The sequence below is a fragment of the Micropterus salmoides genome, unplaced genomic scaffold, assembly GCF_014851395.1.
Source record: "Micropterus salmoides isolate LMB-PRFRI ecotype aquatic unplaced genomic scaffold, ASM1485139v1 Ms_hic_scaffold_12, whole genome shotgun sequence".
NCBI lineage: Eukaryota > Metazoa > Chordata > Actinopteri > Centrarchiformes > Centrarchidae > Micropterus > Micropterus salmoides.
In genome coordinates, this window is record NW_024040263.1 from 22,449,233 (window position 1) to 22,469,209 (window position 19,977).

General features: G+C 41.4%; 2 protein-coding genes and 1 long non-coding RNA gene across 10 annotated transcripts in view; 1 reads left to right on the top strand and 2 right to left on the bottom strand.

The window, feature by feature from the left end:
* Positions 1–4,474, bottom strand: part of crebbpa (CREB binding protein a) — a 47,289-nt gene extending 42,815 nt beyond the window's left edge. For 3 of the 4 annotated variants that reach the window (XM_038713982.1, XM_038713981.1, XM_038713983.1), the window contains exon 1: positions 3,558–4,474. In XM_038713982.1, the coding sequence (XP_038569910.1) occupies positions 3,558–3,645 (88 nt within the window). In that variant the 5' untranslated portion in view covers positions 3,646–4,474. The remainder of the gene's footprint in view (positions 1–3,557) is intronic. The other variant, XM_038713980.1, reaches the window with a different exon arrangement.
* LOC119899436 lies at positions 4,237–6,494 on the top strand. Of its 2 annotated transcripts, none has more exons than XR_005443849.1 (3): positions 4,237–4,377; positions 4,498–4,604; positions 6,360–6,494. It is a non-coding gene; the product is annotated as an uncharacterized LOC119899436 (long non-coding RNA). The 2 variants fall into 2 exon arrangements; XR_005443850.1 differs by having other exon boundaries at positions 4,498–4,628; positions 6,360–6,488.
* The window catches only part of adcy9 (adenylate cyclase 9), a 47,535-nt gene continuing 32,961 nt past the window's right edge, over positions 5,404–19,977 (bottom strand). Inside the window, exons 7-11 of one of the 4 annotated variants that reach the window (XM_038713985.1) lie at positions 17,317–17,476; positions 13,676–13,818; positions 13,094–13,123; positions 11,822–12,107; positions 5,404–10,884 (exon numbers count right to left, since the gene is read on the bottom strand). In XM_038713985.1, the coding sequence (XP_038569913.1) occupies positions 9,841–10,884; positions 11,822–12,107; positions 13,094–13,123; positions 13,676–13,818; positions 17,317–17,476 (1,663 nt within the window). In that variant the 3' untranslated portion in view covers positions 5,404–9,840. Of the gene's footprint in view, positions 10,885–11,821; positions 12,108–13,093; positions 13,124–13,669; positions 13,819–17,316; positions 17,477–19,977 lie in introns of all 4 variants that reach the window. The other 3 variants (XM_038713984.1, XM_038713987.1, XM_038713986.1) reach the window with 3 other exon arrangements.

Consider the following 19,977-nt stretch of genomic DNA (forward strand, 5'->3'; position numbering starts at 1 on the left):
GCATCGTCTAGCGTCACAACCCTATAATATGTTTTTCTATTTCATTAATTATTAAAACTTCCATCTAAAACATCACATTGCTGGCTAAGAAAACCATGTATATCAGATTGTACTAGTTGTGTAATTACACAACTTTTGTTTCAATATCAGCATCATATATCGGCCATCGCTTGCCCTGCTCTCAACCGCTCCAACGAGCAGTACTAAAGACATTCCCAATTAGCCCGTGCTGTTAATGTTTTTTACCGCTTTACGTGGAAGGGTTTGTGGTGACACGAGACCCTCCATCTCCATTTTTTTCTCTGGGTTTTTCTGGTTGCCCACAGGAAGAAGCATAAATGGCTTCATTAGCGGCTGCGTCATGAGCATACTGGTCATGGTCGTGACTGACACATGGAGCTGAAGTAAGATCTCAGCAGGGCATGTCTAAAATATTCAACCAAACACACCCTAACTTTGCCCGAGAAAAGAAGTCTAGGCCAACAGCCGACATAGACTACAATTAAAATAAAATCTATACGGCAGCTCTGGATGTGCATTAACACATTTTTAACAACACCTTAATAAAACCTATGAACACTAACAATAAATTTCTTCGTGGACAGAGGGGCACTGGGAGCCCAGGGACCTCCAGCGTGACACATGGCCTGGATGTTTGCTCGCTCCACTAGAATAAAAACGCACACAGAGCTTGACGGCATGATAATATCACATGTACAGAGACACTGCAAGCATATATGCTTTAACACACAATTATGAAATTACTCCACATAAACTTGGGCTACATTAGACCCCAAAAGACATGCAACTCTAACCAGGCTCTTTACAAAAGGCAAAGGCCAGATGTCAGGGCAGAGGCGTGCTGCTCACAAAACTCCACGCACGACAAGTCATCAAAGAGTGAAAGCCAACTCTTTACCCGCGGTGATTTACGGCTGATGATAGTATCACCCAGTGCTGTCCCACGGGATCTGTTAGGTCCCAATTGTGACTGGCGAGAACCATAAAGAGTGGGCGGGGCAGGTTCAATGATTGATCACGGCAGACATGTGGTGCTTCTGCCATGTGTGATGGGCGTTGTAATTCATTGTTGTTGTGACAGCTGCTCTTGTTGAAAGACTGTCCAACTTAATGTTTTTTGCAGACTAGACAAAAATCAAACTCAATGAAGAACATGTGCAATTAGATAGACAGGATGGAAAACTATTTGCCAAGCCACAAACACACATGTACTTTGTACATAATGCACAATGTGCAACTGATCTACATCCCTACAACTTTACTTACAAATGATTCCAAAATATATTTTAAGTGTGACGGACCAATTACATTTGCGGACTATAAAACTTTAGACTGAGCAGACTGAGTAAGTACTTGTGTTCCAGACCTATGTTAAAAGCTGCTTTAATCAATTTTCTGACCACTACAGGGCAGACATTTTTCAAACCAAGTAAAATATTATTATTATATTACTGGCATATTAAGGTTTTATGGGTAATGTAATCATTTTTGTTACTTTTTGGCAACTCTTTAAAAAAACTTTACCTGATGGATGTGTTGCTTTCTTCATCCACCGCCTGGTACTTTTACCTGTTGTTTGGTACACTGGCTGTATACACCCCGTTCAGCAGTAGAGCTTTTTTGGCAGAAACAGTTGCCAACATGGTTTGAAGAGATCAGCTCACACTCAACCATACAGTAAATGTGCAGGCAGTAAAAGCAAAACGCAATGAGATACAAGAGGCTTAACATTGTGTCTGGGTGATCTTGATGATTTCCATCGATTTTAATAAAAACATTGATGTTTTTTCTGGCAATTTTTGCCTTTATTTGACAGCGATAGACAAGAAAGGCAGGGGAGAGAGGGGGGATGAGCTAACGGGCTGGGCACCCTGGTTAATGCAGCTTTAACAGGGTGTATTATGGGTTGTTTATGCCTTCATTTAGCTAGACTAGCAAGTTCCTACCTATCTGCCTTACACCCATGTCTGCTATTGTAAATCAGACCCAACAGTGTCTTGCAAACACAGTGTAGCCTGCTGGCTAATGTTGCCTGTTTTGTTGCTGCTGAGGAAATAAATTCCTAACAACCTCTTTAACACAGAAACTGGATCCAAGAGTCATCTGTCAAGCAGCCAAAAAACACACTGTTGCAGATTATCATCGTATCAGCAAACCCCAAAGAGACGTTTAGACCTAAATGTTTAAAACAGTCAGGGGGCATCTTTTTGGTCTGTTTACTACTCCTTTAACTACCTCCTATTTGCTTGGTTTATTTTATTTTTTTTTTTTTAACTTACTCCAAGTTTATTTAAATCCTCGTTATAGTTGTTTCCTTTTCTTCAAAGTGTATTTTTCTTCAAAGTGCAGAACAGGTGTTCTACAAAAGGGATTTAGTATTATAATCAGGCTCAAGGTAATTCATAACTCCCATATCTCCTTTCAAACTTAAACCAATGTAGTCAGGATACCAAACAGAAAGACATTTCCTAATCCTGGTTACTTCCACAGAGCACACACATATAAATCATGTATCCCAACACATTTCATTTCAAGCAAGTGTGTGTGTGTGTGTGTGTGTGTGTCTCTCTCTCTCTCGCTGAAAAGGGAGAAATGTCATATAAGAACCTTGCACAAAGTGCAACATTAACGCAATCAGCAAGAACTTCAGCAAATACAATATTTAAGCTACTGTACAATCAAAGGCAGTTTGATCAAATCCAGACTGGCCGTGGGTCGGTATGCTTCCTCGCAGGCACGCCTGATCATCACACTACACAGACCTGAATACTGAATGCAATAACTAATATGAAGCCTCTGTTCAAATGAATGAACCTGCTTTACAAGGGCCACCCTGGAAACTTGGGTTAGCTATTTTAGACATGAATGCCTGACGCATAGAGTGCCCTGGATTAAAGTGGCATCTGGTTTTAGAACAGATGAGGTTTTCGAGGAGACTCTGCATTGAGCATGTAAGATAATCAGACTCTAAGATATCACTGTCTCCATCACGCCATCAGATCTGTGATGAAAAATGATCTGTAACATTACAACTTCTCACGCAGATCACTCAGTGTCACACACCCAGTTACAACTTCAGCAGTCTAATACAACCCTGTAAGACATCTAACTTTATAATCTTTAACCACGTTCATGTTTTCTTCTGGTTTAGAGAGACGCTGACTTAACTGTGCTCTAATTTCTGGACACAGTAACTTAGTTAGCAGTGCTGCCTAACTGCGCTACACCTCATGGAGGTAGGATTTATAGCAGGGCTCTTATTAGGAGATTAGCAAGGCAAGTGTAGCTAATAAACTGGTATTTGAGTGTACATTAACGGCCCTTTCAATTTCATGCTCACCACAGAACCGAACCACAACACTGCAGTAAACCCAGTGACTAATTTACCAACAAGCCGCTCAGCACACCTCGCTGACCGGCTATAACGACTAAACTGTGCTGCATGGGCGGTCAATACATTCATGAAACGACATCAGAGGGCAGTGTTAGGTGTGCATCTTAATGCTTTTGATGTTTACAAGTGCAGAGGCCTTTACCTGGTCCATCAGACGCTGACAGGGCAGGTGAATTGAGCTTCGGTCGCTTTGAGTTGGGAGGTCCGACGTCCAGCAGGTTTTCAGCCATAGCTGTTGTCTTGTCCGGCTGGTTGCTCAAGTTGATAATTCTGCTTACCTTCTGACAGGGAAGTTGTTCTATCAACCCGAAGCTTCCCGGTTAGCACATTAGCAAGCTGGCAGCCTGCTAACGTTAGCTAACAGGCTAATAGCTAGCTAATTGCCTGCTACCAGCTAAGTTAACTGTGTTAGCGTTAGCTACTCCTTGCTGCGAGAGTGAGCTTTCAAAAGAGATGCAATAGCGCCCCGCTTCGCCACCGCCATTCACCCCATGATAATCCAACACCCAACACCCACATTATTATCGTTAAATGACCCAACATAAAATATTCCCCATGTAAAAAGCGAACTTCAGTCTCACAATCCAATAAAATCAGGTTGGCTGCTGCACTCCGGGGGAAAGGTCGTAATATCTAGATGATCCAAGTACCCATTTTTGCGTGACGTCAAATTTCTTCATGCAAAAATCGCGCGAAGCTCCACAAAAATGCACAATTGCATGAAAATGCTGTATTTTTGCCAATCACTTCGAAAGTCACGATCTGGTCTCCGCTTGCCTACGGTAAACAATACGGCTCCCGAACGGCGACAGGGGCTGAATCGCCGCACTCTGAAGGGGAAATCAGATATACGGAGCTTTTTTGCCCGACGACCACCGATCCAATTCCCGTTTTTTCGCACAAAATGTCTCCGAGGCGATGTTATGATTTCGTTTTCGGGAGAAGGACGCTGTCACATCGCGGTAAGGATGCTCGATTTCTACATTAAACCCAGTGTTGGGTCGAAATCCTAATTCCGAGCCACGACAAGATGGCGGCTGTTGATTCCTTCGATACAAAAAAGTTCTTTTTTTCTTTTCCAGATCGGCTGTGGAGGGGGAGGGGCCGCGCAATCACGCCCTACGTGAAAACACCGCTCCCGCTGACCGCTGGGAGCGCCACAGCACCGCCAAAGACAAGCAATTCACAAGTCCGTCCCTTCAACTTCTTACAAGTACATAATATTATATTAAGTATAATGTAAAAATATTGAATGTTAAAATATTTACAATTATTTTGAGAATATATTATATCTCTGTGGTGCATATCTTTTTCTCAGTTAAATCTTAAATCTTGTAAATCTATAGCATCAGTTCAGATATCTAGCCACACTCAACAGGTACAATGCCATAATTGTATATAATTATATTATAACCTAGACTGACATTATGTATTTCTTAGTCTGAGGTTTCACAGGATCTGGATTTATTTTAATAACGATAATGTAATTTTCTGCAAATAAGCACAGCTACAACAGAAATACACAAAAAACATCTTAGAAAACACTTGTTTGCAAGTTCGCTTTTTCATCACATTTTGCTTATCTCTTCTATTTGACATTTTCCCACTTCACGGTCGGTCTTTAGATGTCTACTCCTGCTGTGCTTTAGCTTTAATGCTATAGGTGAAGAACTACAGATGTCAAAAGCAAATTTATATGTATATAGGTTCTGGCAGTGAATATTTAGTCAAATATAGCGTGTAGATGCACACTGTATAAGCTGCATTCTAGTCATCAGCTGGCTTCCACCTTACTGACAATGTTGGGACTATCCGGATGCCTTTGTAAAACTGGGCCAACCTGCAATGTGCACTTCGCCTCTGAATTAATGTCCATATCACTCAGCAATTTAAAAACCTAACAAACTGACAGTTCAATTACCAGGCTAATGTGTATACATGGTGTGACAAACTCGTCTTCACTTTATACTTCACAGTGCACTCAACAGTTTTCTGCTTAGAGATTTATTTCTCTCATACTGAAAAAAAAAAGTAAGAAAATCATAACACTCACACTTACTCAAATAGACACACATTGAATCAATTTGATAATACGTCTCTTTTTCATTGTTTTCTGGCAAAATCTGACACATGCACATGTATAAAAAAAATCATATGTGACATAAAATAACTGCATATGTACAAACACTGAGTGCTTTGTGCAAATGTGTACAGATTACGATCATGTGTTGATAAATGATACATGGGTAATGTGCACAAAACATACATAATACATCTCATTCATGAACATAAATCGAATACACAAAGATTTTAAATCAAACAACTCTGTCTTATTTTTGTCCCAGTGTATTTAAAAACACATACGGGTTGAATTTACTAGAAAGTGTATAATAGAAAGATGTGGAGCTGTCACCATTTAAATGAGTGATTAGGCAATGCTAATTTTGCTGTGATGATTTGAACAAGTGCTTAAAAAATACGCTCTATGACCTTTTTCTGTCACAAAGCAGAAACACACCTTTTCAACGATGACTGAACGCCTTAAACTTCTCAATGCTCTTGGCTGCTTTCTTGCTTGCATTTTTTTAACAGGATCGCTGGACGTCTGGGGACACTTCTTTCCCTTTGCCAAAACTAAAACAAATCTTGTCATACACACATCATCCATCAATACGCTGAGAAGGACAAAATCCAAGTAACCTTAAAAGAGCAAAGCCTAGTGATTGGAAGGATAGTGCGTGTTGGCAATGCAGGCTTAATGTTCGCTGCAGAAAAGAATGATATTGAAATCAGTTGAAAGGACAATAGTATGGTGCAGAATCAAACTGAAAATGTAGTGCTCATACTTTCCCATGCAAGTTCACACACCCTTAAACCCCCGTTGCATCACAGATCACAGAGGCAGCAGTGTTCACTTTAATATTTTATTTATACCTGTGTACAGATGTGCGCTACTGGAGAGACGGTGTGCCCATGAACCTGCGGAGTCCCACACCTCTGTGCACGCTAGGGCTACAGCGACACGGCCTGAAAATCACGAAGAATTATCTAACAACGTGAGGCAGGAGGTTAACAGGAGTGTGATTCTGGATGTCATCTGTTTTCAGAACTTTGGCAAACTGGAGCGCGCTGAGAATATGCAACGAGAGGTGCTGTATATTTTAAATTGCAATGAAAAAGCTCGCGTAGCTATTTTTGTGTCTCACTCTGAAGTGACAGCGGATTTTTATGGGGATTTATGGTGCTAGGGTTATAATGATTATATGATACAAATAACCACAGCTCACACACACTGATTAAACATATTACTAATTTAAAAGGCACTGGTTGTGTTATGTTTGGAGGTAAACAAGGATGCTTTTCATGCCACAGGTGGAGGCGGCTAAATAAACAGGGATCAAAAGGAGGAACCGTCTCTATCTGTGTGTGTGTGGCCATCGCTTCTCATGGCAAGATTCTGCAGCCAAAATGTTGACCTGTCTCTATAAAATGTGGTGGTGATATGTTTCTGCAGGATCATTATACAGAGTTTAAACTTCACGGCTTTCTTTTCTCTGTTTTAAAGAATGCAGCTTTGTGCGTATAATTCTACATATAAGGCAGCAACAGCAAACAGTTAAAAAGTGAACCATGTAGTTGATTCATTTTACCTTTTGCATCATATTTTGATCTTTTCTGTGTTATTTACTTGGAATAAAAATGAAACATCTTTCTCAAACACATACACACGCACGAAAAGTGTAAGGGGGGAGGGAGGGGGGACAAGTGCTTTCAGGAGTAAAGAGCAAAGAGCTAATCAATGGGAACACCACCACACTATTCCAGGCGACTAATCACAGAATGAAAGAACTGGAAAAGAGCAAAAACAAAACAAAAAATAGATGGAATTTGTCCAAAAACAAAGTTGCAGCAAAACCCGCACAATGAGCATAATCTCCTCAAACATACAATCATAATCTATCATCATTATGAAAACAGCATGATAAAAAAAACTTTCTGAAAACCAACATACTCAAAAATACAGTCATACTTTTAGGCACCACACAACAATCAGCTAGTTTAGGTTGCACTGCACCTATAGATCACTCAATTAAAGTGGCACAATTTAAGTATATTGATACAGTAGAGGGCCCCCTCCCTATAAAGGCTGAGGAAGGATGAATTTAAAAGTCCCACCCCTATCAACAGCAAGTCACACAGCTAAAGGCAGACAATATTTAACTATTGAATACATCTATAGTGATGGACTGACCAATATTTGTTTTTTCTTCTGGCAATGAAGGCAGCGAATGGAACGTCACATAATTTGAGTGTGAGGTTTTACACACAGTACTGTAGAAACTGTAGTTCATCTGTGCTATGACACTTTAACCAACAGAAATGTGGACCACCCTATCATGAGCTACACAGTGATTGTCCCTTACAGTCCCACTTCAAGTGATACTCAAAATCTTTAGTAGTATCAAACTCTCACCCCGCCATAAGCTTTAAAGTCTTAATTAACAAATCCCATGAAACTACCCTACTAACAAGTGTTGTCTGAGGTCAAAGCCTGATATAGTTTATTCCTCTGTGCCTCTCATTGTTGTCTAAAAATGGATAAAGACACATCAATGAGACCATCGTTACACTGGGTGTCACTTCCTTCATTGCAACCAACAAGGGGTCTGTAGCTTTATTTTGAGTCAATCCCACGTACACCGTCCTGCTGCTATAAATGCTCACTAGCACACCAAATCAGGAACTGAGAGTACTCCCTAACAAATGCAGTATTTACTCCTAGGGGCGCCCTGTGTAGGCGTTAAAGCTAGGGTAGGTAACATAGAAACCATCAAGAGACAACAATATTTTCAAAGAATACAACCAAAATAACTCCCACCCTCTCCCTTCAGACCTCCCTCCAAAGCCACTCCCACAAAACACATTTTCATGTGCAGTGAGTGCACGGGCAAAGTGCACGCAGACAGGTAGGTAGGTAGGCTAGCCAAATTATTTCATGCTTATTACACTCCTGCGACAGCCTCATATTGGAGATTTTTGTGTCAAAGCATTTTATTTATTGACTGCTGTCAGGGTGTAAAGAGAATTTCAACAAATATAACCCACCCCAGCTTTAGGCTGCAGCCATGAACCGCAACATCCCTCATTTCATGTATGGCCTGGCAACATTGTTGTATGTCATTCCCCATCTCTCTCTCTCTCCCCTTGTTACCCTACTGTCTGCTATAAAGAAACAGGCGCAAAATGCCCCAAAACATATTTTTTAAAAAGACTACATTACCCAGCTGTTGAGATTTTGGCTGAGAGCCATAGACAGGGTAAGGAAGTCCCAAAGTATTCAGAGAAGGACTAACACACTGTTTTGGTCTTTTAATGGGATTTGCTAACAACAAAAATACAGAGTATGGCTAGGTGTAGTTTTCATTTTAGCCTACGGGTTTACGGATGGACAGCAAAGACGGATTATGCTGCAGGATTGGTCTACAGGGGGTGAGTGTTTAATGCTCAAAATACTTGGGTGGAGTATCACTTTAAGCTTATTTATTTAAAGTGCCTTCCTGCGTTTGTGATGATTTCACTTTTCAAAACCATATTTTCTTCTAAATCTACATTCCCTTTTGATTGTATTTGTTGTGAAAGAAAATAACTCTGTTTAAACTTTCTTAAAAGCTATTCCACGGTACTAACTACCAAATACAAGTGGTCGAGAAAACACTGTGCAAGACCTGTGCTTAAAATGTGCATTTAGCTGCTACACAAACTAAAATCTATGCAGCCTGCTTTTTAACATGTCCCCTTTTTACCGAGACTCTGGAACAAATGAATACTGTATTAAGCCCTCGTGTCAAATCAGAACACATAAATTAACAATGCTTCATGTGATTCCCTCATTCTTCCCACAGTTCCCTGCTCATTATGCTGCACTGGCACTTTATTTATAGAATCTAAAATTGTTTTCCCTAAGTAAGGTCAAGACTTGGATCAAGTTAAAAGAAATGATATGGCACAACAATAAGTTGTTTTTAAAGAAATACTTGCATTGAAATTAAAAGCATGGAGCAAGAAACCACAGCATGTTCTGCAATCTAAGATCGTAAAAACTTTGTTCAGTATTGAGATTTGTTCGTTCATTGTTCTAGTCTTGAAGGCACTTAACAACTAAAACAAACAAGAAAAAACATCAACAACACCACCAGCAAAACGTCCTTCCCGCCGAACCCCTTTCAGCATTCTCACCTATACACTGCTGTGCTCAACACAGGTCTAACCCACCCCAGCACTCAGGCAACATTTTTATAGCCACTGTAGCCACTGTTTATGTTGCAGTGACAAACTCCCTCTTCTTCATCCGTGCCCACATCTGCAGTCAGTCCTGGAGAGGCAGAAGCTGGGGGGCAGAAGACAGGGGAACAGGAGAGGAGGGATCAGAGACGAGCATAAAACTCCTCGTTGAGTTGCGTTAGCTCGTTGGCCTCCTCTTCATCCTCCTCTTCTTGAAGTGCGAGAGGAGCAGGCTGCACCTGGGAGGGCACTTGTGCAGCACTAGGCTCTGAGCCTAGTTCAGAGTGTGGTGGGAGATGAAGGTCTGTGGCAGGTGACTGCCCAGGGAGGTGTGAAGCGTCCCTATATCCTTCCTCCCTCACCTCTGTGGGCTTAGTTTGGAAAGCTCTTGAAGGCCGCACAGCGCTTTGTGGTTGAGGAGGGAGTGTGGAAAGAGAGGAAGGAGGAGGCGGAGTGGAAGAAGAGGGAGGAAGAGCTGCTGCCTGGGCAACAGATCCTGAAGTCTTATTGGCTGTTGATGCCATGGACAAGGGTCCGACGCTGGTATCCAGCTCCGTTCGATCTTGACATATACTTTCCCCACTTTTGGGGTACAGAAAGGTCCTCATTTGACCTTTGCCCTTAACATTCACAGTGCCTCTATAGTCAAACTCTAAGCCCATTGCACTGAGCACAGCATGGCTCTCCTCGCTCACCTGCACACGACACTCCACGCCGGTTGAGTCCATGCGGCTGGCAATGTTGACCGTGTCTCCCCAGATGTCATAGAGCAACTTAGTGGTGCCTATCACCCCTGCCGTCAATGGGCCGTGGTTAAATCCAATACGGAGCTTGAAGCCAAAACCCAGCATGTTCTTGTTGAAGTCATCCAGAACGCCCATCATCTCCAGGGCAAAGTTGAAAAGTGCCCTCAGGTGAGCGTGTGGAGAGTCATCATCATTCTCAGCCAGCTGCTGGACATTCAGTCCGGACGCCGCCATGTAGGTGGCACCGATTGTCTTGATTTTTTCCACACTTTTGAATTCAGGTTTGCGGAGGAGCTCGTCAAAGTCCCCAATTAGCTCGTTGAGGACGCGGTAGCACTCTTTTCCACCCTCGTAGCTCTCTTCATAGAACTCACTGAAATTTACAATACTGGCAAAGATCACGCCCACACTGTCATGGTTCTTGGAATAGCTCTGGGTCACCTGAGGAAACAACGTGACAAAGATGCCCACATTACAATGGGCTAAATTAAGAGAGAAATGTGTTGAATATTTTGAACACTAAAATGTGTGTATATTTATGATGACAGTGATGGTGAATGGTTAATATCCTAAACTTTCATCTCCTTCATTCAAGAAAAAAATACTAAGAAGAATGCATTTTTGAATTTCCTTTAAAATATTGATTTCTGGACTACAAAACAAGAAAAAAAGTATATGTATTAAAGGGTAAGTTTTGTATTTTGCAACCTGGAAATCTATTTTTCCACATTTTTGTGTCTGTGTGACTAAATGGGACATAATTGTTTTTTAAATTGGTCCAGTACTGAGAGAGCGAGCTGCAGTCAGCAGCTGCGAGACAGGACTGCATGCAATGTAATCCTTGCAGGCAATTGCACCCTGTCAAAGTATGTCCACTAAAGCACTTGTCTTTGCCACTGACAGGCTCAGATTGTTATTGTCTGACAACATTATGGAAATGATCCCTACAGAGATAGACCTTTTTTTCTTTCTTTTTTTTTTAAAAGAGTAAGATCCTTTTTGTTTAACAAGAAACAGTCACTATATCACTATCGTCAAAGCCACCAGACAAAAAACCTCTCTGGTCTAATGCTGCCTCAGTTGGTTCATTTGTTTGTATAATTGTGTGACTTTGGTTTCTGGTTAAACAAAAAGGATCTTACTCATTAAAAAAAGGTTTATATCTGTAGGGATCCTTTCCATAATGTTGTCAGGCAATAACAATCTGAGTCTTTCAGAAACAAAAACTTCACTGTAGCCCTGTTTTGTTTCTGCCGACCACGGCGCACTCGCTTAATACTGGACCAAATTTTATTTTATTTTATTTCCCATTTTGTTTTGCTCTGATAACCTTTTTATAAAAGTATTTTTTTGTTTTTGTTTTAACAACTGCAAAAACCTTGAGCTGGTCAGCGACATGGATCGGGATGATGTTGCCCAGTAGCCACTCAGCCTGGTCTCGCATCGTCTGGATCTTGGAGCGGTGTTTGTCAGCCTCTAAGTTGCCATGGTAATGGAGACGGTAGCTGACCTCAAACTCACGGTTGAGGAACCAGACCAGGAGAAGGAGCAGAAAGAAGGCTAGGACAGCCTCTGGGACCAGAAGGTCAAGAGGTCGCGGGGGAGGGTCAGGGCCAGGAGTGACTAATGCCGAACCACCGTCACTGGATGTGGAGATGTTCAGTCTGAGCGAGAAAACGGGGACAACAGAAGAAATCAGAGTGATTCAAGCTGAACATACAGATGGCAAACACCAGCACAGCAAAACAGGCAAACCAGGATTAAGTGGAGAGAGTAAGGAACATACTGGTAACCCCTGACACACAGAAAGAAAACTGCTACTAGTGTTTTACCTTGCATTTAACGGCCAAATTTGTTGTGAGGATGTGTATGCTACATGTAGATGACATGGCATCCTGATGAAATATTTCCAGTGCCGCCTTAATAAAGTTTGATAACAGGATTTTATTAGAGTCTGCCCTTCAAAATCAATGAGCTCAAGTGTAATTCTAGACAAACAATTTAACACCAATGTTCACATTCATTATCGATTAGGCAAAAATACTTATTTCTCCACCAGCCTCAATAAATAACACCTAATGCTCACAACTAGCTGACTACCTAGCTACACTTCCATGCCCATTCATCTATCTTTAACGGAAATACAACATGTTTATCCTGCTTCTCTGGGGTTGTTGTCAAAAAGCATTCTGGGAGTGGGAAATAATCTTGGTCTGCAGACTACTCATTTTAAAGCAGAAGTCTGACCATTGAAACTGTGTATCATCTTCTTCATTTACAAAGCAAAGCCAAACAAAATGCAAACTAATTAAGAAACTGACTTCTGCAGGAAGAAGTCAAAAAAGTCTTGTCCTGCCCTGTCTCCTCCTGAGTAGTGTAGTTGGTTAACTTGTGGCTCTAATACAAAATTCAAGCCATGAATGAGTCATGTCCACCACCAGTGACATTTAACAGCCATTACTACTGGCTGCACGCAGGGAGGGACAGAGGAGAGAGAGAAGGGTAGGGAATACAGAGCAGAAAGCCTGAGAGTGAGTAAAAGCCAGAGAGAGCTGCAGTTATGAAAAATATAAAAGAGAGCCAACGCTCCTGTTGACCCTTCAAATGTCACTCATCCATCAAACCCCTCTGTTTCCACGGAGACACTCACCCATGAACTGGAAAGCGGTTATTACCGGAGCTGAAAGACGACGGGGAGTGGTGTCAGTCAGGAGAAAGGACGAGTCACACAAGCGCACACACAAACACACACATGAGCTAACATATATAATGAAGATCCTCTTCACTGGCTGAAGCACAGGTAGATGGTAGAGGTATGTAGTACCAAACCAACTGGGTGAATTACAATGTTTGAGAATAATGAATGAATGTGTACATTTGTTGATGAATTAATATGTGGAGTCCAAACTTACAGAGGATTGTACCGAGTAAAATATGTGTAAACATGTCTACATGCAAGCTGTACATTTGTGTTTTCACATTATGTTCTTTACTCCTAGCTTTCACTTTCACTCTGCTTATAAACTATTACTCCCCACGTTGATTTCTTAGACATTTTGTAGTGCTGCAGGATGATCAGCATTTGCATATAGTCTTTTAGTTGAATGCCACACTGTGTGCATACCTTGGATGGTATAACTTTGTATACATGCGTACCTGTACTCCTGCATGTGAATGTGTGTACTGTATATCTACATACGGTATTTGTGTGTGTGCAAGTGCTCACCTGTACCTGTGCAAGGGGCTGTACAGCAACAGCAACAGGGTGACCCCTGTAGCAGTAGCCAGGACTGAGCGCATCCAAAAACTTAGCTGACAGAAGTTACAATACTGGATGATGGCCAGGATGGTGGCACAGCACAAGAACATGGTCACCTGGAGAGAAAAAAAGGCTAGTGACTTTGGTACAATGGGGAAGGACAATGCTGTGAAGAGTAAAACAGAACAAATAGCTCAGTCAAGCTTGTGAGACTCAATTGAGTTGTGTGTATGCTTTTTCACCTGAATTAAAGAAAAAACTAAATTTCCATGATGTATTCATTATCCAACTGGGGTTGCTCAAAACACCATATTGTGTAAGAAAAAGTAATATCGGTATTTTTTTAAAATGTTAGATGACATTAAAACTGTAAAACAAGCATGTTCTGTCTAAAACAATTATTGTTTATAAATACTTCAAATAAATAATAAATCACTGCTTCAAGCTAATGCAGACCAATGTTCTCCCCAAAAACACGCTTCAGCTCATTCAGGATGCGGCTGCTAGAGGCCAAACAAAAACCAAGAAAGGTGAACACATCACACCGGTTCTCAGGTCTCTTCACCAGCTTCCAGCGTGTCAGAGAATAGAGCTTAAAGTGATGCTGCTTGTCTATAAATCTCTCAGTGGCTTAGGACCAAAACACATCTCTGACTGTCTTTTGACATATGAACTCTCTCGGCCTCTCAGGTCATCAGGTAGAGGTGCTGCTAACTGTTCCCAGAGTGGAAACTTAACATGCAAGCAGCATTTAGTTATTGAGCACCACAGAGCTGTAACAAACTTCCAGAGAATATTAGACTTGCACCAACTTTGACCACCTTTAAATCCTGGTAGAAAAACTGTTATGTTCTGCACTGACAGAACCTTAAATACTCATCAAAACCATATTTCCCCCTATCCAGTATTTATGTCTCTGTTCCTGACGTTTTATTTTCCTTTAAAAAGGTTTCTATCAAATTGTTTTTATGCTGTTAATGTCTTTTTTAAGTTTTTAATTATGTAAAGCACTTTGAATTGCCTTTTGAACTGTAGGCATATTTTCTGTTTTAGTTTCAGTTTTTGTTTTCTATAAATAGTAGGACAAGTCTAGAGATACATTTTTTTCAATTTTAGTGTAGTTTTATTTGTATAATCACAGGCATTTCTTACGTAAGATTAAAAAGAAGATTCAAACGTCTCTTTCCTCATGAAGATGCGGGTATTTATTTTCGCACTTCAAGTCCTGCCACACAGTAACTATTATGGCAGAAGACAAGAAGGCAGGTGTTACTGTTTGACCATGTCAAGGCTGGCCCTGACAGTGTTGGAGCCCTAGGCGAGATCTGAAAATGGTGTGTGTCCCCCACCCCCCCAATCCCATACCGAATCCTAAAAAGTCCACCACAGGGGTTGGGATCATTAGTCCTCTATCCTCAGGAATTGTTTAAAAGATTCAGCAGCCAAACTCACAATTTTAGCATGTAAAGATGAAAAGCCAAGTCAATAATCATGGTTAGTACTGAAGAAGTGTGATCAGCCTCCACATCATAGCCTAATTTGGACTTAACCTAACCTGGTATCTGGGAATGTATCTCCCCATAAATAAACTGTGTGTCAACCTAGAGACTGTTTTCTTGCATTGTAGTGAATTTACGGGGTAATTTTCCTAAAATGCAAGAGCACTGGTTTAGTTTCATCGGTGGGGGAGACAAATGAAGACAAGGGTCTGGGAAAAACTTTAAGCATTAAAGACTTAATTTCCTGCATTCTTTTTTGGACATTTTCACTTGGGGGCGTACTCAAATTTGTTGCCAGAGGTTAGAGATGGGGTCTCGAGTTTGAGACTCGAACTCGAGTCCGACTTAAATCGCACACACGGTGACTTCAGACTCTACTTGAGACTCGTCCTCAAAAGTTTAGCTCAGCATTGGCCTTCTAAAGTTAGCTTGCTTCTTGTTTTAGCTACGAACTACGGGAGGTTACCTCTGACTGTCGTTCGTGATGAAAAGATGAATGAGCGTTTGTTTGCTTGCCAAACTTGTGTTGGTCGATTAACATAATCATTTACGTCCCCCTGGCTGCCTTCACGTTAATTATTAATGTTTATATAGTGAACGTTACACTGGTTTGAGATTCTGGGTGATTTACAGTAGTTAATAAGCTGTCATTAATTGCATTGCACATTGCATGGTTGTGCTCTGTAAATGAAAAACAGGTTAAAGGTTGAAGAGTATTAATAAAAGCGACATTGAGCTGCATTTTTAAGCAAATACGATCAAGGCACATGATAAATTAATGTACAGTCATCAGTCAATCAGTCATAGCACATAATTTAATGTAATTTCCTACATACAATAGAGGACTGTATCCCTTCATTCTGACAGGATTAGCTACAGACAACTCTCCTAGACAAAAGTATCTCCAATCAGGTCTTTCTGGCCCAGAGACATATCACTTTTAATCTTTTCTCTGTATTTAATTTAACTGGTATCTAAAATTTAGATGTCAGATGCAAAAAACCTTCATTAATCAAATGCAAGGAAAGATATTTTATTGTCAGAAAAAGGAGGAAATACCTATTTTCTTCAATGTATTTGATGTAAAACATGCTGATTTGGGCTCTCAGAAATAAACATGGCTCTATTCAAGCAAACCCACATTGAGAGAGCAGTAGAAATTTGGGGGCATTCACAGGTTGTTAATAATAAAATTGACAGGATAACATCTTTTCCCCTCTCATCCCTATACATATCCTCCCCCACCGGCACTGTTATTGGGGTTTATATCTTCAAAGCCATTAAAGTCCAGAAAACTGCATGTCTAATTAACAACCCTCCTTGAGACTACCGCTTTGATCTGCAAGCCCCGAAGAGATGGCAAGAGGGGAGGGGGGGAGACAGGGCAGGGTGCAAGAGAAAAATGGGGTGTTGAAAAATCCTTGAAAAACAAGATATCAAAACACCACACATCTTGCAAGCAGTCATTGGCTCAAAGCTGGATGGAGAGAGTCAAACTTAGACAGAGCTGGATATGGCCTTGACTCAAAACAGCACAAAAACGCTGCAAAGTATGGCTGCTCTCAATCTTCTGACATGCAGGACTCAAGAGAAGAAGAAATGTCAACATTCCTGGTGCCAAGGTCCACACACGAAGCCTAGTGAAGCTTCCTAGCAGTTTTCCTTCAACAGTACCTATCAAGGCTAATGGCAGCTAATGGCTCTGCTAGTCTCCAAGGATCTCTGGTTTCAGACTACCATGGGCAACGTTTCAAACTGCCTGACTCCTCTCTGCTTACTTTTACTTAGTGAAATCAAATTATAGCTTGCAAATCACACATAGTACCACTACCACAATTAGCAGTAGCCCCTGTAACTGCAGAGGCAGCGTAGTTGCGCAAAGAGTAGGAACAGAAGTTAAATCAGTTGCAGTACTAGTAGTAATGGTGACAGTGATATCAACCTTAGTGGTAGTGCTGGCAGCAGCTATAGCAGCAATATTGTTAAATAGTATACATATTATGTCAAGTTTCTCATTCAACTAATTGTTTCAGGACTACAAACATGTTATCAACCAAGCTGCAAACACATTCTCGTCCAATTTATATCCTGCCACACACAGACAGACAAATTTACCTGCAGGGGCAAGTGGACGCTGCGGGTGAGGTGGGACAAGACAGAGATGGCAGGGAGGGAGACTAACACAGCCCCAATCACGTGACGGGGGACCCATCCAGACACCACCATGAGCAGGGAGCGGGTACATTTCATCACCTCCTCCAGATAGAAGGCCATACTGCCGGAGAGGAGAGGAGGACAAAGCATTAGGAAGAGACGACAGACGATGAGTTTCCAGCAGCAAGGCTTCAAAGCAATATCAGCTCATTCTTTAACTTTCTTTAAATCACAATCAACAAAAATGTGCGCAATAACTGAACAAAATCACACAGAAAAGACACATATTATCTCTCCCCTTATTACTCTCACTCCACTTCTTCCAGCTCAGTCAGGAAAAACTGCAGCAGACTCCCATCAGTCCTTAATTAAGATACTTTATTAAAACACAACTATGCTGTCCAAGTCCCAGCTAGAAGATGAACATTTATTGCCCAATTTGGCAAGGAGATAAGTGAAAATTAATTTGTTTTCAAATACTCTCCACTGAGATGCATGCACACGATTAAAACAAACCACAACACTGGCACTTTAAATACTGGAAACGAAAAGTTTTTTTTGGTTTGGTACCAGAACGTAATTGTGTGAATTTCAGCCAATACTGATTTTCTGACTGACTTTCACAGAAAACTGGACACGAGCCCTTCATTTCTGACCAGGGAAGTTAGTGTATTCTAGTGTTGGAGCCAACCGCTACACGCAATAATTTGTTTTGATTTCAGTGGAGAGTTGTAGTGCTGCACGATGGTCCATCAGTGGTTTTCAATCCTGTGCCACTGAGGCCCAAGAGATACAGGCTTTTATTTTAACCAAGCACAGCAGTAGTCAATTTGGAAACACAGCACTAACAACAGGCTACATGACATTTCAAAGGCCTTTCCATCCTGCCAGGAAAACATAAAATCTGGAGAAAGCACAGGGTTCTTGTCATGTTCTTTCACAAAAGCTGTTTGAGACAATTACTGTATTATCTTGGACAACTACCCACAGATCTTCTGTGGATTTAGGCAGCCTCAGTTGCTTCTCTCTCTTCATGTAGTCCCAGACAAACTCAATGATGTTGAGATCAGGGCTCTGTGGGGCCAAACCATCATTTTAGGGACTCCTTGTTCTTTTTTACGCTGAAGTTAGATCTTAATGACTTTCGGGGTATGTTTTGGGGTCGTTGTCATGATGATGTATCTGCCTGTACTTCTCAGGCTTGAGTAGACAATTCATTCTGACAAAATCCCCCAACACCATTTGCAGAAATACAGCCCCAAACTTGCAAGGGACCTCCAACATGCTTCACTGTTGCCTGCAGACACTCAAACACGCAAACAAACTGCCTTCTGCTACAGTCAAATATTTCACATTTTGACTCAGTCCACCAGCTGCCATTTTTCTGCACCCCAGTTCCATGAAACTTGTATCCATGCCTGAGGTGTGGCTTTTCAGCCGTCTTCCATGAAGGCCACTTCTGACCAGACTTCTTCATACAGTAGATGGGTGTCCCAGGGTCCCATTGTTTTCTGCAACTCTGAGATGATGGACATCTTCCTATTCTTAAGCGAAGTAAGCATGATGTGTCTTTCATCTGCTGCAGTAAGTTTCCTTTGGCCAACCACTGCGTCTATGGTCCTCAATGTTGCACGAGCTTGGACAGCACATCTGGAAACCTTGAATCTGCCTTGAACCGTGTATACGGATATAGATATACAGACACACACACACACACACACACACACACACACACACACACACGCACGCACGCACGCACGCACGTCATATAATTAGAATATCATCAAAAAGTTGATTTATTTCAGTAATGCCATTCAAAAAGTGAAACTTGGATATTATATTCATTCATTACACACAGACTGATATATTTCAAATGTTTATTTCATTTAATTGTGATGATTAAAACTGACAACTAATGAAAATCCCAAATTCAGTATCTCCGAAAATTAGAATATTACTTAAGACCAATACAAAAAAAGGATTTTTAGAAATGTTGGCCAACTGAAAAGTATGAACATGAAAAGTATGAGCATGTACAGCACTCAATACTTAGTTGGGGCTCCTTTTGCCTGAATTACTGCAGCAATGCGGCATGGCATGGAGTCGATCAGTCTGTGGCACTGCCCAGGTTTTATGAGAGCCCAGGTTGTACTGATAGTGGCCTTCAGCTCTTCTGCATTGTTGGGTCTGGCTTATCGCATCTTCCTCTTCACTATACCCCATAGATTTTCTATAGGGTTAAGGTCAGGCAAGTTTGCTGGCCAATTAAAAACAGGGATACCATGGTCCTTAAACCAGGTACTAATAGCTTTGGCATTGTGTGCAGGTGCCAAGTCCTGTTGGAAAATGAAATCTGCATCTCCATAAAGTTGGTCAGCAGCAGGAAGCATGAAGTGCTCTAAAACTTCCTGGTAGACGGCTACATTGACCTTGGACCTCAGAAAAAACAGAGGACCAACACCAGCAGATGACATGGCACCCCAAACCATCACTGACTGTGGAAACTTTACACTGGACTTCAAGCAATGTGGATTCTGTGCCTCTCCTCTCTTCCTCCAGACTCTGGGACCTTGATTTCCAAGGAAATCTTGTTCAAGAGTGGCTTGACACAAGGAATGTGTC